The sequence below is a fragment of the Micromys minutus genome (assembly GCF_963924665.1).
Source record: "Micromys minutus genome assembly, chromosome: 11".
NCBI lineage: Eukaryota > Metazoa > Chordata > Mammalia > Rodentia > Muridae > Micromys > Micromys minutus.
In genome coordinates this window covers 16,958,363-16,976,038 of record NC_137980.1, presented here as the reverse complement: position 1 = coordinate 16,976,038, position 17,676 = coordinate 16,958,363, and the positions used below count along the sequence as shown (strand labels likewise).

Genomic DNA, 17,676 nt, shown 5'->3' with positions numbered 1-17,676 from the left:
TGCTGAGCCTTGAGATCCATTTCAGAATTTGCAGAACTGTAAGTGGAATTTGTTTTAAATCACTAAGATGGTACAGGACAAAGCCAACCTCTCCTTCCTCTGAGAGCACAGTTTGCCCTCAACATCATAGGTCATGGATGTGGTCACAGCCAGCACGACATCAGTCTCAACTCACGGAGTTCCTAGAGCTGACAGTGAGATGAACCGGAAGAGACCTGCTCAGCCATGGTTGTGAGCAGACCTGCAGGCTGGGCTCCGAGAGCCTGGCAGAGAGCTGGTCGGCCTCCACAGCCTCCCTGCCTGTAGAATGCTGGGAACAGTGTTTTCACAACAGGATCTAAACTCTACACTGAGCTGGCCTCAAGCTCTGTGGTCCAGGCTGGTCTTGAACTTAACAGCAATCATCCTGGCTCAGCCTCCCTTGTACTAGGACTATAGTCATGAACCACCAAACCATTTCATTTAGAGACTCTGTGTAGCCCTGGCTGTGCTAGAACTCGCTCTGTAGATCAAACTGGCCCCAAACTCAGAGATCCACTGTCTCTGCCTCTAAAGTGCTGGGATTAAAAGTGTGTGCCACCGTTTTTTACTTTTAATAACCTTACCAGTAAGTCTAGCTACATGACAGCATTGTTTCTAAATGCAGTTAACCAAGTGACTGGTTTGCTGAACCATCAATTGTTTTGCTGGTCTAGTATATTTCCTCTAATTGTAGAAGATTAGGGCCAAAAGGACTTTAATTAGGTCATCTCATCCATTTTCCAGTCAAGGAGGTACACTGGGGTGGCTGCAGGGTTCAAAGTTCAGATCTTCAGAAATGGAGCTCTCTGTTCTAGCTTCCTGTCACTCTGATAAAACATTCCGACCAAAGCACCGGAAGGTGGAAAGGGTTTATTTACCTTCTGGTCTCAGCCAGTCATTGAGCAAGCCAAGGCTAGAACTTGAAGCAGAAAATCAGAAGCGATACCTGCCTGCTCACAAAAAGGCCCACGGGTGGTCAGCTTTCTCACACAGCTCAGGATCACCTGCAGGGAATGGTGCTGCCTAGGGACAAGCCTCAGCAGACATGCCTGCCCACAGGCCAGTTTGAGCCGGAACCCCTTAACTGAGATTCCCTTAGATGACTCTAGCTGGGTCCAGTCGACAGTTATAAGCTAAGTAGTAGTGCTGAGTCCAGAAGGAGAAAAAGGTGGCAGAGATGTAGTGGGAGGGAGGCACCATAAAGCAGGCAACAGGGCCTGCAGCCCAGTCCCAGGGTGAATAGTGAAGACCGGGATTCTCTTGCTGGCAGAAGTCACTGAAGCTATTATAAGGACAATGAACCAGGAGCCAAATGTAGAGGATGGGCCGTAAAAGCAAAGCTAAGACACAAGTGGATGCTTCAGGAACCGAGATCCACGTCTTTCAACTCTTCCTAGATCGTTCAAGGTAAAATCATTTGGCAGAACTTGGTTCACACCTTTCGTCTCAGCAAGCATGGCTGAGGCAGGTCTGCAGTGAGGTCCAGGACAGAAAACCCGGATGTCACCAACATAAAGCATCACCATTCTCTCTTCGAACGGCCAAACTTTTGAGAATGTTTGAAAGGTTACTTCCTTACCTATTTCCCGTCCTGGAAGAAGGTCCCTCCAATAAACTGTGTCACTTGCTGTCCTGTGTTCAAGTGCTGAAGAGGACCGATTTTCAGACAAGAAAACAAACAAAAAACAAAAAGTGGGGCTAGAAAAATGGCTCCGTAGTTAGGAGCACTAACTGCTTCTTCAGAGAGGAGCCAGGTTCAATCCCCAGCACCTACATAGCAGCTCACAACTGTCTGTGGCTCCCAGGTCCGCCACCCCACAGACATACATGCAAGCACCAATGCGTATAAATAAAAATTTATTTAAAAAAAAAAAAGCAAGAGTATGTTGCAAAATTACAAGTATTTCATGAAATTAATCTGTTATATTTCATGTCAGTCACAGAAACGGATTTCTTTCAAGTCAAATGCAGAGATTTGTCCTAGAATATACTAGTTCTTATAAAACATAATGGTCAGATTGCCCTTCCAAACTTTTCATAATAAAGCATTTACATTCAAATGCTTTAAATGTACATCTTTTTTATATCTTACAAAAAAAAGACCTTATTGCAACAAAACAAAACACTTTAAGAAAGCATGTTCTACCTCCAAAAGAAGGGACTTCAGAAAGAACGTCAAGGGCTGGGGGAAGCCATATTTGGTTTTTGGGTAGAAGCTAAGCACACCGTAAGACAGGAAACAAACACGGTTGGATACAAAGTGGCTAGTGTGGGCAAGAACAGGCAGGAGTCATTGCTGGGAACCCAGTGGAAGAAAGAAGGAATGAGACAGGGGTCGACTCTAAGGCAGTGGGCAGGTGCGGCCTCCAGGTTTTCTTTTTTTCTTTCTTTTTTTTTTTTTTTGGTTCAGGGGGAGGTCTGTGGGGCAAGAAACTATTCTAAGTGACAAGAGGCCTCGCTAGTAAGTTAAGGTGTCAAGATGTAAGACAAGAAAATGGGAGAGTGTACCTGTCGCTGGGTCTAACCCAGGGAAAGATGGACGTTAAAAAAGGGTGCTCATTGCCTTGGGTTAGCCACATGAGGGACAGCAACAAGAAAGGGTCTCTTTGGGACGGGCTAAGTGGGGTTCTAAAGATACTGAAGGCAGGGAGCCAGGGATACTCAAAGGTTCCTTTCTGGAACGTGGTGCTGGGTCAAGATTATACATTTGGAAAGGAGTGGACCGGGTTCCTGGATAAATAATCTTACTGTTTCCATGCCTCTTCCCCTGAGAGGATCGCGGTGTGATGAGTCTTTGGTGTTTAGAGAACCTTCTGGCTTAAAAACCTTCAGGTCTAAGGCACTGCAAGGAGGTAGCTGTGAGGACCATCCTGTGTACCCAAACCAGGCTACCAGACTTGGGGGCGCTACCGCGCCACCTGCAGCCTATGGTTAGGTTTACACATGGAACGGTCCTGCTACACCAGGACCTTGGTGATCACGTCTTGGACGTCAGGGTCCTCCTTGGGGAGCAGAGGCAGGGGAGAGATCGGTGCCCGACCCCCTGCACTGGGGCTCGCACTGGGGCTCGTAAGGGGGCTATGCTTCTTCACCCACTCATTCAGCACTTCCCACTCCGCCTGTAGCTGGCTGCGCACCTGCGCCATGGAGCGCGCCTCCTCCTGCAGAGCCCGGTGCCTGCGCTCCAGCGCGAGCTCCGCCTGCTTTAGGGCCGCCTCGCGCTGCTCCAGCTCCTGCTCGCGCCGGCTGCCCCGCGCGGCCAGCTCATTCATCTGCTCCAACAGGCGTGCCCAGTCGCCCTCGACAGCCACGGCGGGGCTGGACGGCGGCGGGCGGGAAATGACGGGTGCCGGCGGGCGGGAAATGACGGGTGCCGCGCTCGGAGCGCTCTTCCTCAGCTCCAGCAGATGCACATCACCCAGGTGCAGCCACAGCGCCCGCGTCCACGTCTGGAGGCTGGGGAAGCCGCCTACTTGCTCCCCGCACAGGCGGCAGGTGGCCCAGGCGCTCATCATCCGGTGCTTAGGCTGAGCTGGGTCCAGATGGAAGTAGCCCCAGGCTTCGGAGTAGGATGGCCCCCCAGGCGCAGAACTGGGGCTGCCTTGTTCTGCAGGGTCGTCAGACCCCCAGCTGTCTTCCATGGTCTTCGGGGGCTTTTCACTCTTCATTCCTTCTGCAGTGTCTGCATGGAGACGTGGGGAAATCACAGCAACCATTATTATACAGATCCTACACACGTTAGCTGAGGACAAACTACCTTTTATGCTACAAACCTTGTGGATGCGGTTTTTTCCCCTCCCCTCTTTAATAATCAGCATTAAATGTCAATATCTAAGAAAAGATTAGAAATGTCCTAGCGCTCTGCGTTCTCTTCCGAAGAACAAGTATCTTCGTGTACCATGTAGTCAAGAAACTGAGCTAATTGCTGGAGATGTAGTTTGGTAGTGCGCTTGCCCAGCAAGCACGAGTCACTAGATTTCATCCCAGACGCCACATGCTGGGAGTGGCGATTATAACATACTAGTAAGAAAACTGGTGGGCTGGAGAGTTGGCTCAGCGGTTAAGAACACTGACTGTTCTTCCAGAGGTCCTGAGTTCAAATCCCAGCAACCACATGGTGGCTCACAACCATCTGTAATGAGATCTGATGCCCTCTTCTGGTGTGTCTGAGGATAGCTACAGTGTACTTATATAATAAATAAATAAATCTTTAAAAAAAAAAAAAAGAAAAAGAAAACTGGCCACGCAGGAAGCCTTAAGCTTTCGAAGTATGCACATTTTAGGAACTAGGCAGATGTAAAGCAGAGCCTTAAGCACGTGCCAGGTCTCTCTTAAGCACCTTATTGGTTGGACATTCTGGACCATCCTAGGGTCCAAAGATGTGTACAGGATAACTCAGGATGGTCTTGGAGTTTGTAGAACACACAGACCCACAAGAAATCCGACGAACAGCCTTGGTTAGCAGAAAAATCACTAATGAATGCTCATTCAGGATCCTCTCAACACAAATGGCAGTCTTCATTGCTCATCCTAACTAATAGCCCCTCTCATATTTAAAAGACAGAAAATTCGTTTTGACACTTGAGTTATGGGGCTGGAAGAGAAATCTAATTGTGTGTGCTTTGTCTGCTAAAGTATCCACACAAGAGGGACCCAAACAGTGTCATGACTGTAACGACCAAGTCTTGGGTATGTGTGTAGGCACCACAGCATGGGTGCAGAGATAGGACCATCTCTGGGACTGGTGTTCTTCCATCTGTACGTGGGTCTGGGAAACCTGGGTTGCCAGGCTCACATGGCAAGCACTTTACCTGCTGAGCCATCACTCTGGCCCAATGACTAAGACTCACCCACACAACTCCCTGCCCCATCCGCCCCACCCCCAGCCCCCGTAAAAAACTGTAAAAAAGTGGCACTTGGAACAAATTGGAACAAGTTGGAAATGGACCAGAGGTGTGAATCTAGACAAACTCTGAAAGCTACAACGGAACACTTAAGACTTGTTGGGCTCTTCTGATGACTTATCTCAGGAAGCACCATGGCCAAGGAGACCCGATCTCAGTGAGCTAGCCAGTGACAGTTCACTCTGCCAGGCCAAGGGAGGAGCGGTAGAGATTATAAAGTTACAGAATCTGTTAAATCAATAAAACTGAAGACAAAGACCAGGAGAAAAACACCTGCATATGTACATGATATCTATACATATATGTATGTATAGAGGAAGAGAGATTTGGGTTCCCAGTTTTACAAAACAGATAATAGGCATACAAGGCCAGAAATGACAGTGGGTACTTCTAATGCCTAGTCTCTCAATTCTGGGCAGATCATCCAAACTAAAGATCAAGGAACGTCAGAGTGAAACTATACTGTAAATTATATACATGCAGAATAGCTGCCTATAAGTTCTTTTCAGTAGCCCACAGAACCTTAATACAAAGGAATCAACAGATCATAGTGTAGTAGATCTAGAAAACAGCAAGAGAAACTACAGAAACTACCTGCACATTTAGAAATTAGACAAGTTTTCAAAAAGAACAGTGGATCCTGAAAAACTCGGAAGGCAATTTAAAAGCCCCTAGAACCAAGTGAACACGAAAGCAAAACTCACCAGAACCTCTGGGGTGCAGCCTAAGCAGCTCGAAGAGGAAAGATTATAGCTGTGCATCCTTACATTAGAAATCCATTTATTGTGATCTGTCTGGACCAGTGATACACCCCAGGTCTAACAGAAAGAGCAAGTCAAACGCCAAAGGAGTAGATGGCAGGAAGTTATGACAGGGACAGCAATTAAAGAAATTTAAGCTAAATGAGTAATACACACACACACACACACACACACACACACACACACACACACATATAACAAGTTCTTTGAAGGAAAAACACCTTAAGATTGACAACCCTCTAGCCAATCTAACCAAAATAATGAGAGAATACACTGGTTTATAAAACTAGAGATGAAGGATGCTATGTCAGATGCTAACTAACCCTGTGAGGTTAGCAAGTATTTAAAACGTTTTCCGAAGTGCTCTGAAATCTGGAAGGAACGGATAAATTCCCAGCTGCTTATGGTCTACCAACCTTAACAGCTACAGAAGTGAAACAGCTCTGCAACAGCCAATAGTATTAAGTTTCCCAACAAAGGAGGGCGGGGTCCCTGCTGAATTCTACCAAACATTTAAAAGAAGCTGATACCCAGATCTGCCCCAAAACTATTCCATAAACGGAGAAGGCAACACCAAACTCTAGAAGCCAGCATTACCTCGATGCCATGACTGATGTGGGCACAAGAGAAAACTAAGGTACAGACCAATATCCCTGATCACAGTAGATGCTGAGGTACGTTCTATCCTCAGTCCTCCAGTGCTTTTGTGGTGAAGGGGTATTCAACTCAGAAGAGTACACAGAATAAGGTTATCTATGTACCCTGTTAAGAACTCCATTTCCTTCTGTCTTGATCGATCCTTCAGGGCTCTCTTTAGTTACTAGATGGAATGGGATACGATTATACTGAATCTAGATTTTATTTCATAAACTTAAAATGACCCGACTACTGCTTCGCCGTTCTGACAGGCACGTGAGCTTGCAGATTTTTTTCAGCTGTGTGGAAGGTTGAGCGTCCCCACTGCTATGCCCCTAACAATGCCAGCGGTGACAATCACTGTCAAGCCTTTTACACCCCTGGGAGCTGTGCGTCCTGTAAACTCTGGGGTGCTGAGAGCTCTGCTGGAAACTAAGGTGGGCACTGCAAGAGAGTGTGGGTTCCTCACCACGCTCTTCACCTGAGGGGGTGACCAGCAACTCTCTAAGTGTGGGCCAGCACAGTACTGCCCCTCCGAGGTGGTGGAGAGGGCAGCAGTAAAGGCTGGCCCTTTACTGTTGGAGGTCTTAACCAATGGAAGGCAGCATAGTATGGGACTGCTCCACCTTCTCAGTCCTCCATCGTGGGCAGCATCCTGGCTCCCTAAGATAGGACTTTATCAGGGTAGAACCTGCCCGGCCCTGGAATACAGCCCGAGACCACTTCCGCTTTACCTGGAGCAGCAGAAAGCCCAGGTCTACCCGTCTAGTTTCGGAACTGTCCACAACGACCAAGAGTCCTTACAACGGAGTTTTAAATAGCAAGAGATCCAATAGGAAACTAGGCAAGAAACATGGGCACGCTAATGACCTCAGGGCCAGCTCAAACGTCCGTGGAAAGGTCTATGGAAAGGCGAGAGCAAGGGTGTCATTTTATATCCACCATCCTAACCAAGGTGGGCAGGTTTAACTTTCAAAGTCAGGAAGGGGACGGAAACAGGGTACACCCGCTTTCTTACCGAAGATCTGAGTGCTTTGAGGAAAGCCATCTGGAATTTCCTACATTAAAAGTAGGTGTGATATTTATTCTGTAGAACTAAAAGGTACCAACACATGAAGTCACAGGTGTTAGGATATTTATTCCATCATTATTTAGAATGGGAACTATAGCTGAGAATATAGCATCTGTTTACAACTGGGACTTTTATGCAGTCATTAAAGGATGGGAAATCTGCCAGGTGTTCTGGAGGAAGTTTTTTGAGGGGAGGGGGCGCTAAATGTTGTAAAGTGTGTATAAAACCCCATCATTTCTAGAGAATACCAGATTACTACAGTGTTGTAAGAAATTGTAAAGATATAGATGTTCTTTAATCATGATGCAGTGACATCCTAATGAACCACCGGACACAAACATACTCTAAGTAGCAGCCGGCTTTGATACAGTTAGCTTTGATACGGTTAGCCTACCAAGCACCGCGGCTGAGCACGGCAGTGTATCACAGATTACTGGCCACTTCCTCATGACTGCAAGACTCCCAAGACCTGCTGCTGGACATGTCTGCCCAGCAGTGCTGGGTGCTGCTAGCCAGAAAAGATCAAGCGTCAAAATTCAAAATATTGCTTCTACTGAATGTCTACCACTTGCACGCCATAGTGTCCAAAACTATGGACCCATCTCCACAGTCAGGCTAAGAAAATAAAGAGACACAGCAGCTGAGGTGTAAGGCGATAGGAGAGGTGGAGGAGGGGAAGTGTTAAGCCAAAAAGCCAAAGAAAACCTGAGAAATATGGGTGCTAGGCCTATTCTTTACCACAATGTATGTGGCAAGGTCTATATGTAAATAAAAAGCAACTTTTAATAAACAACCCTTGGCATCTCAGCTGTGAGTTCAGGTGGGAACAGACCATAAGGGGGCTGGAGGAAGACAGTCCCATGGGCAAGAGAGTGACAGCGTATTGTTTATTATATATAAGATGTATATCTTTTTAAAAAGATATATATATATTATTATTCAGATACACCAGATCTGAAGAGGGCATCAGTTCTCATTACAGATGGTTGTGAGCCACCATGTGGTTGCTGGGATTTGAACTCAGGCCCTCTGGAAGACCAGTCAGTGCTCTTAACCACTGAGCCAGCTCTCCAGCCCTAAATAAATCTTTAAAAAAAAAAAAAAGAAAAGAAACAGATTGCTCATCATTCAGGCCCAGGAACTATGGGAAGATGGGCTGGCCCAGACTGGGCGATGTCCACATCTCCATTAGTAAGCACCAGATAACAATGCGTAGTCATTATCATGTGTGTCAATAAAAGAGAAAAAGGACAGGACCTTTCCTTAGTGACAGCTTTTTAAAAAAACGTCTAAGGTGCCAACAGGTGTGACTATTTGTCTCCTGCCTTTACTCCAGCCAACTCTCACCCAAACAAATGCTGAGCATGCACCCGCTCAGGGTTCCTGAAGGGCCTGCTGCTGAGCCGCTAAGCAGAGCCTGCAGACTCGGCCTTCAAAGCCTCACCACCTGGGGCAGGGAGGAAGCCATATTTCCAAGGATCCCTTAACATCACCAGATCAGCACTGAGCTTCAGAAAGAGTCCTTTGTTAGTATAGAACTGGGCTTCTGAGTTCCTGCTTTAAAATCAAAACACATTCGAGCTACTTTTAAATACTACCAGGAAAAAAAAAAGTCAACTTAGTAATGGACAATTCTGGGACCAATTTCAGAGGGAAAAGCACTGGGTGAAAAAGCTAATAGCAAGCTTTTGTGGCAAGGGAGGACCACCACTTTGGCACTGTACCTCTACATTTTCCCGTGGCTGAACTTGGGGGTCTACTCTCTGGAAGGATAAATCCGTTATCTGTGGGAGATAGATTCCCATGGATCAGCCCCGAATTTGGTTCTATCTCGAAATTTACTAGCAAACTATCAAGTTAAATCCAGATTCTTCAGTATGACTTCCCCAAATACGAACACAGGCTGAAGGAAGCCATTAAAACCTGAAATATGGAGCTGTTAAGGTGGCTCAGCAGGTAAAGGCACCTGTCACCAAGCCCGATGACCAGAGTTTGAACAATGGGACTCACATGGTGTAAGGAGAGACTGTCCTGATCTCTACACACACAGACGCTCACACATTAAACACAAATGCAAAACTCTTAAACCTGTAACTATGGTCTTATACATATAACTATACACACACACACACACACACACACACACACACACACGTGTATATATGTATAACTATAAACTATTATAAGGCAAGCAAATGTACTCATTGTTTTGTGCCTCACTGGTGCTAGGCAGTAAGTGCTCGTCTTTGAGCTCCAGGCCCCACCCACTCACCCCTGGGGGTGGGGCGGAGAGGGAAGGAAGAAAACTGTTCAGTCTTAAACTGAGGACAGATGGCTGAGGTACCTAGATATCAAAGCAGACGGTGGCTACTAGCCTTCATCTGCTTCCCCCGACACCTATTAGAGTCCTGGCTCCTCTCAAAGCTTCTTACCTGCAGCCTTACCCAAAACCCTCCAGCCCAGGGGCCGGGCTTCCCTTCCCCCAGCCTCTGTCCTCCATAGAACTCAGCCATTTCAGCCACTCTGGCTCTTAGCCCCTTTTGCCTCTCCTCCCTCTCACCTCTCAGGGCTCCCTTCAGTTTGGACACTCTGGCTCTCCCCTCTGATCTACAGTAAATCTACCATCCCTCCAGGCTTCATTTTCCAATTCACTCCAAAGCCTCATGCTTTGAAGTGCACACCTTCATTTCAGACCTACCTTGCTTTGTTTCAAGCATATGGTCACTACAAAACACCCATGAGCTTATGTCTGCACATGGGTAAGGACTGGGTAGGCCAGAGGCCAAAGAACCAGGAAATGTTTTCAGAAGGAAACAAGTGAGGTGCGGTCCGTTTGTCCTTTTGTGGTCAGGGCCAATGGCTTCAGTTGGATTTGCCAGGCAGAGTTAATAAACAGGGACGTGTTGATTGAGCCTGGATCTAACGTGAAAAACTACCTTATGAAATTCACAGATTCTGAGAAACACTAACGGACTGTGCTTACTTCATTCAACGGTGGTTTAAATCAAAGCAAACATAATTGAGTAATTAGCCTTCGAGGCTGCAGTGCCAAGGCGCTGTAATCCACCCACCTGTGATCTGTCCAGGTCTGCTCACCTATTAAGTTTCCTGCCATGGACTCACTCATAGACAGATCCAGACAACTAGAAAAATTAGTCTGTAATTATTAGCCTGAACGCATACATAAAATTAAAAGCTGGTGAAGAGGCTGGGGAGATGGCTCAGTGGATATGAGCACCTGCTGCTCTTCCAGAGGTCCTGAGTTCCAGGCCCAGCTACTCCCAACTGCCTGTAACCCAGCTCTGTGGGATCTGACACTCTGGTTTCCACAGGCATCCTCACATACATGCACACACCAGGTGTGAGTGGGAGCAGACACACAAGAACATTAAGTCAGTACAAACAACACAAAGTAGTGTGAAACAGAGGGCTGAGTGTGGAAATATTCAGAGAAAGGTTTTACATAGGCATTAAAAAAAGTACCGGGCTGGAGAGATGGCTCAGCGGCTAAGAGCACTGACTGGTCTTCCAGAGGTCCTGAGTTCAATTCCCAGCAACCACATGGTGGCTCACAACCATCTGTAATGAGATCTGGTGTGTCTGAAGACAGCTACAGTATTTTAAGAAGTACTGACTGAACTCATAGCTATTTAGTAAAGCAGAAATGCTACCTGAATGCTTTAAGCTGAACTCTCAGCTATTTCGACCATCAACTAAAAGCCACCAAAGCACAACTGATGCATTTTGAAATAACACTATGCCCTGAAGTGCACTTTATTTCGGCTCTGCATTAACACACTTACACACACATTTAAGTTACAAAGGCCGTGTGTATTTTGAAGTTGAGAATAACCTGGTTTGGATTCTTAAACACTTTAAAAAACACAATTTGCTCTACCTTTTATTGTCACATGCCTTGAACTATGAACTAATAACACAGTACAGAAATTAAATGAATTTAATCCCAACACTTGGGAGGCAGGGACTGAGGATTAGTCTATGAGATGGAGGTCAGCCTGGTCTATACAGGAAACAGTGAGACCCTGTCTTTAAAAAAAAAAAAAAGATTCAGGAGCACCACTAATTAACTCACGGAACTAATTTTTCAACAGCCGTTTTAAACACCTCTTTGAAAAGCAATGGCAGGTATTTATTTTTCTTCCAATGAAGGAAAACCCACCCCATTCTTTTTTTGTAAATCTTTGAGGAGGCCACAGAAAGGGTTGCACAACCAAAGGCTCCAGTGTGCTGGCATAGGATCCGGAAACTCTTTTGTTTGTGTCTAGTGGAGGAGGGGATTCTGGTTTACACCGGTTTGCTCCCCTGCACAGGTGGGAACCATTAACCAAGTCACAATCAGCTCAAGAGGCCCCTGGTAGGCATACAGCAGCCACAGGCTGGGTTCACCGCGACAACTTTATGGCGACAGTTTTCTCCTCTATCCCGTGAGCGGTTATCCACAGAGAGCCAGAAGGCTCTGGAAGCTCTGGAAACCCACACGATGGGCCCCTCCACCAAGCCCGGGGTTGCAGACACCCCCCTCGCCCCACCCCCAGCCTGTGGCTGCGGCCCCTGGAGCACACGGCCCGGGGCGCTCCCGAAGTCCCCGCAGTCCTGCGTGGCGTCCCTTCCCCACCGAGACCACTGCAGCCCCGGTGTCCCCGCGGTCACAGACGTCCCCGACACTCCCTCCCCACGCCACGCCGCCTAGCCCCAGCCAGCCACGCTCACCCGGACCCCGCGATGCTCTCCCCTCGCCTCCAGGCTCCTCGCAGACATTTTGTCCCGGACTGAAAGGGCCGATTCCCCCTTAAAGACACAGCGCTCAATTCGCGCGTCTGGGGGCGTCCAGGGGGGCGGTGACGCGCGGTCAGGACGCCGGGGTGCCCCCCCTCATCCCCCCGCTAAACCATCCGGTTCGGGAGGGGTTTAGAGTTACGGATGGAGAACTGGTTTAAGGAATGGAAATGTGTCGGGGCTTTTTAAAGGTGCAATAATAGCGCGGGGATGCCGAAAACGTTTTAACCGCACGATTGCGTTAACCTTCCAAGACCTGGACTCCGCTGGTCCAGATCCGCAGCTGAACGCCCGGCTCGCATTCTTTCAGTTTAAGGCCTCTGATGTGGCATAAGTCAGAAGTCTTTGCAATCAAGGTCTGAGGAGGAAAAGGTGTTCACCCAAACCACCAGCACAGGGGACTACTTTGGACTTCATTATACTCAGTAACAGCGTCTGCGCGATTTACAACAATTACATCAGCCGCCAGCAGCTGCGTTCTAAGGCGGGGTTCTCTATTCCACACTCCATGTGCAAAGATAAACCTTTTCAAGACCGGCCCGCTGCCGTGCGGGTGAGAGCTCTGGGGCTTTGCAGGTTGAGGGGCAATCCTGTTGTGTAGTGTTTGCTGTTCCAGCCGTCCAAATCTTCCCACCATCTAGATTTTTAATCTACAAATAGTCGTAAGGAAGTGACTTGCCAAATTCAAGAATGCACCAGTTAGCTTTTACGCACAGTCGGCACATTCTGCCCTTTATAAAAGCATAACAAGAAATCCACACACACATTTGTTGCTTTTTTAACTTTGTTTTTGCGCGGTGGTGGTGGTGGGGTCTGTGCATGCACGGGTGCAATGTCAGTGGAATCCAGAAGAGGGCCATGGATCGACTTTTTAAACCCACCGAATCATTTCAATCCACATACTGCTCTGCTTACATTCTACTGGTCAAAGTAAGTCACGTGAGCAATGGGCGGGAAGCCTTACTAGCCAGAAGACAATAAGCAAAAAGATAAAAAAAAAATTGTTTCTTTTATTTCTATAAGTAATATAGTCCACATGAACTGCTTTGGTTCAAGTGGGTTAGCGGTGGAGGTGCTGGGGATGAACCCTTGGCCTGGTTCGTGTGGAACACGTGTTTCACCATGGAACTATTATAACCCTCCTCATTAAAAAACAAAAAACAAAAAAAAACCAAAACTGACAGACCTATTTGTTGACTTTTTACTATGCCAAGAATTTCAGAGGAAGGAGAAATCTTGTTGGTTATCTGTAAAGAAATAATTTTGCAATGAAGAAGTTATTAGATTCCCTAACCCCCTTTAAAGTTTTTTTTTCATACAATATATTTTGATCATATTCTTTAACGCAGCAAACCGTTTTTTTTTTTTTAAAGAAAAGCACATTAAAAAACTGTATTAGGATTCTCTAGAGTAACAGTACTTATAGAATGAATTTCTCTTTATATAAGAGGAATTTTTAGAATGACTTACAGGCTGTGTTCCAGCTAATCCAACAGTGGCTGCCTATGAAAGTCCAAGAATCCAGTAGTTATTCAGCTCACAAGGCCGATGTCTCAGCTGGTCTTCGGTATACGCTGGAGGAGATGTTAATGCCGATGGACTGGCAAACCAGAGCTGCGCACATAGGCCAGCATAAGCTTCCTTCCTCAGTGTCCTTATATAGGCTTCCAGCACAGGCCTGGCCCAGATTAGGGAGTGGGTTTTTCTGACTCAAAAGATTAAAGGTGTGTCTTCTTACCTCAAAGATCCTAATTAGAAGTGGAACTTCCCACTTCAACGTAGGCCAAAAAAAAAAAAAAAAAAAAAATCCTCACAGGTGTGCCTTTTACTTGGGGGTTCAGTTACTTCCAGATGCAGTGAGTTTGATAACCAAGAATAGCTGTCACACATGGAGACTAGTATTGGACAACTGCTCTGAGCATGAGGCCTGCCCTGGCGCTTGGCTGAGAGACAGTTCTCTCTCTGCCGGTTCCCTTCCTCTCCCTGCAGGTGTGAATTATTGCAGCCGGCTCTTTGTTCGGAGTGGGACTTTGCCCACTTCTCTCACTGGGATTTGGTCTGGCTTGCCCTTTTGCAGGTCTTCTGCGTGCTTTCACAGTCTCTGCGTGGCACCTGTGTCAGCCTTGGTGTGTCCTTGGAGTCATCCCCACACCCTTTGCTCTGACACAGTTTCAACCTCTCCAGCTTCATCCGTGAGTCTGGGAGGATGTGTTGAGGACATCCCATTTAGGACAGAATGCTCCGAAGTCTCTTACTCCCTGCAAGCTGCCCAGCTGTGGCTCATTGTTAATTAGCATCTACTGCAAGAAGAAGCTTCTCTGTGTGATGTACTGATTTCATATCTGGGTATCAAAATATGTCATGGGTAGTTGTTGTTAATGCTTATTGTTAATTTAGCAGAATCATAGTAATAGGTTTTGTCTTAGGGGCCATGACCTCAGGGGTCCCAGGTTCTTAGCCTCTTTAACAAACAGTATGGGTTTGCCTACCACTTTTTAACAAAAGCACCCTGGTTAAAAGTATCTAATACAAGTGAATTCACTTAAAACCGTCCATTAATTTGGGTTTTCCCACATTAATGAAATTATTGTGTTTGGTATATCTTTTAGTAGGAGGTCTCATTTATTTAGTTTCTGAGGTGGTGATGGAACCCATGGCTTCTCTGCTGAATCCTGGGCCTGGGTGTTACTGTTTGGATGCCTTACACATTCATTTGACACTTCAGGTGATGGCATACCGTAACTGGGGCAGAGGCAGAAGGAATCCAAGGCTGCCCTCTGATTACAGCTGAGGGAGATTCAGCTCCAGGAAGAGCAGAGGTGATGGAGGAAGGAAAGAGTCCAGCCTTGCAGAGAACTGAGACCAGCCAGAGACATTTGGAAGTGATAGCATTTCAAGACCTGAAGAGGTGGGAATGGGTGGGAATCTTCCAGGCATTATGGATTTGCTGTTCTAATGAGATGTGTCTGGGGTGTCTTCCTAAGACCCAAGAGAGTCTGTCTTTCCTGGATTCAATACCATACTCATCAGTTTCTCTAGCCAGACACCTCTTCTTGGTACTTTTAAATTAATTTTCAAGGCAAATGATAAAATGTGTATCAAAAAACTAATAACTCAAACTCTGCTTCCCTTAATGTTCTTTCCTCGGGCTCCAGAAGGGAACATATTCCCCAATTCACATCGATCAGGGCAGTGGTGGTGCTTTTGGCGACGGCCGGAGTTGATGCTCAACCCAGGCCAATTTTTTTTTCTACCTCGTAAACAGAAACCTACACTCAGCATGCTTTGGAAAGCCCTGTGAGGTAAGTTTTAGTTTGCCAGAAAAGTGTTATTTCCCTCCTCTGCCCACAATGGTTGACTCCCTTGGGCAAAGTTCATCTAGTTCCTGATTAACTACAACAGCCCGCTGAAATACTCCCACCTGCTCTCGTATAAAACCTGCCTGCTTTCCCAACAAGCTGTTCTCCGATCTCTGAGGCAGCCTAGCCGTCCCCCCCAACCCCCAGGAAACTGTTTTTCTACTCAAGGAGTGGTTTAGCTTGGTGGTTTCACTTCACCTTGCTTACAATATTTTGGTAGGGGCAATTCCTCAAACTTTTATTGTTCTATTAATATATAAATAGCCTCCAATTTTCATGTAAGAAAATCCTTCGTTGCTGTCTGTCTGCTGTCCTGGAATTTGGCAGAGAGTAGGGGCCTGGGTTTTATTGTTAAGACAGTGAATTAATACACTGTCCAGAATCATGCCAGAAAAAGCTCAAAATCTGCTGTGTAATTTTTATTAAAAAACGAACAGCTTGATAAAAATATTTATGGAGACTTCTTAAGACACAGAAATGCTTGAACGGTAAAGAATACCTTTTTTAAAGAGAAGACTGTCTGGGTCTTGCAATTTCCTTACGGACGTGTTTTATCGCTGTTGTCTGATAATTTCACATTTTTCTACAGTGCGTTTCTGTTGTTTTCAACCTCCCATTCCCGTGTCATCCCCTACCTTCTCCTACTGAAACCCTTACCCTACCTAGTGCTCCTGTTTCTAGCCTTTGTGGGCGACCCACTGAGTTTCTTTAGACTTCTTTGTTTGAATGTGGGCGGGACCTTTTACTGGAGCCAGGGTGTCTTCTCAGCAGCCACACCACTGGAGAAAGTGCCGCCCTCTCTCTCAGCAGCCATTACCATCCACCGTTCTTCAGGAAGAGGTGGAGCCATATGAGTCCCTCCCACAACCCTGAAGAAATGGTATTGTGCCCGGTTTCCTGAAGGTCTTGTTCAAGTAGTCACAATTTCAGTTAGTTCCCGAGTGCAGAAGACCTCTTCCTCTTCCTCTGGCTCCTGTGTTCTTCCTGCCTCCTTTTGGATGATGTTCTCTGGTCCTTGGTGGAATGATATGGTGGTCCTATTTAGGGCTGAGCACTCCACCATCGCGGATGTGTTTCTGAATTAGCCACTACTCGTTGCCATAAAAAGATTCTCTTACGAAGGCTGGGTGCAGCATTCATCTGTGGTATAAATGCGGGGTTTGAGAAGACAGCTTGACCATGTGACCCAGTAGTAAGACAATAGTCCTAGTCCCACTTAGGACCTATGACCTCTCAAGTCACAGACTCTGGACCAGGTTTATAGAACCATAATGGCGTTCCCTCCTTTGCAACGGGCCTCAAATCTAACCACAAAGTAGTGGGTTACCCTCATTACAGTCACGCCAAGATTGTACTAATTAGCATATCTTTTTAAAAATCTTATTTATTTTATGTATTCAGACACACCAGAAGAGGGCATCAGATCCCATTACAGATGGTTGTGAGCCACCATGTGGTTGCTGAGACTTGAACTCAGGACCTCTGGAAGAGCAATCAATACTCCTAACCACTGGGCCATCTCTCCAGCCCTAATTAGCATATCATGCCTAGCAGTTCATAACTGTAGCTCACAGGATTCACAGATGGGTAAGGCTCCCCCAACAGTCCACATTCTGGCACTGTGAGTGCTACCTACTAGGAGGGACTCCCAGCTCAGCTCCAGCTTGATTTCCCTCTATGACCTGTAACCAGTGCCAGGGGTGTCTCAGCAACAGGCCTTTCTCATCAATGGATGAGCAAGAGCAAAGGCAATAGTTTGTATTGTTTCAGGGGCCTCTGGGACCTGCTTGACCAACAACCCAAAAGGGTCTATCCCACACCAGGTAATGGGACTTTAATAGCCTGTGGTTTCTGGGAAAAACATTATCCATCTATGAAAATAAAGTGGATTCATTTTTTTTTTTTTTTAAGTACTAGTTTCTTCATGTGTTTCAGGTCTAGGTTACTTGTTTCTTATTGTGATAGTTCGGGTAGTTTGGATCTTCTGGGGACCCGTCCATTTCACTTCCATGTGCTGGGTATGGTTGTTCATAGCATTCAGGTCCTGTCAGTTGATAGGGGCATTCTCTCTTTCATTTGGTTCCCACATAGGGTTTTATTCAACTGTCCTTTGATGTCTTACCATC

The 17,676-nt window shown here is 46.5% G+C and overlaps 1 protein-coding gene across 1 annotated transcript; it reads right to left on the bottom strand.

Moving 5' to 3' along the window:
- Positions 1 to 1,915: 1,915 nt before the first annotated feature.
- ZBED3 (zinc finger BED-type containing 3) lies at positions 1,916 to 12,221 on the bottom strand. Its single transcript, XM_080924743.1, has 2 exons — positions 12,126 to 12,221; positions 1,916 to 3,703 (listed from the first exon to the last, which is right to left on the bottom strand). The coding sequence occupies exon 2, from the start codon at positions 3,687 to 3,689 to the stop codon at positions 2,979 to 2,981; it is 711 nt and encodes a 236-aa protein (XP_080780869.1). The 5' UTR covers positions 3,690 to 3,703; positions 12,126 to 12,221; the 3' UTR covers positions 1,916 to 2,978.
- Between the last annotated feature and the right edge of the window lie 5,455 nt (positions 12,222 to 17,676).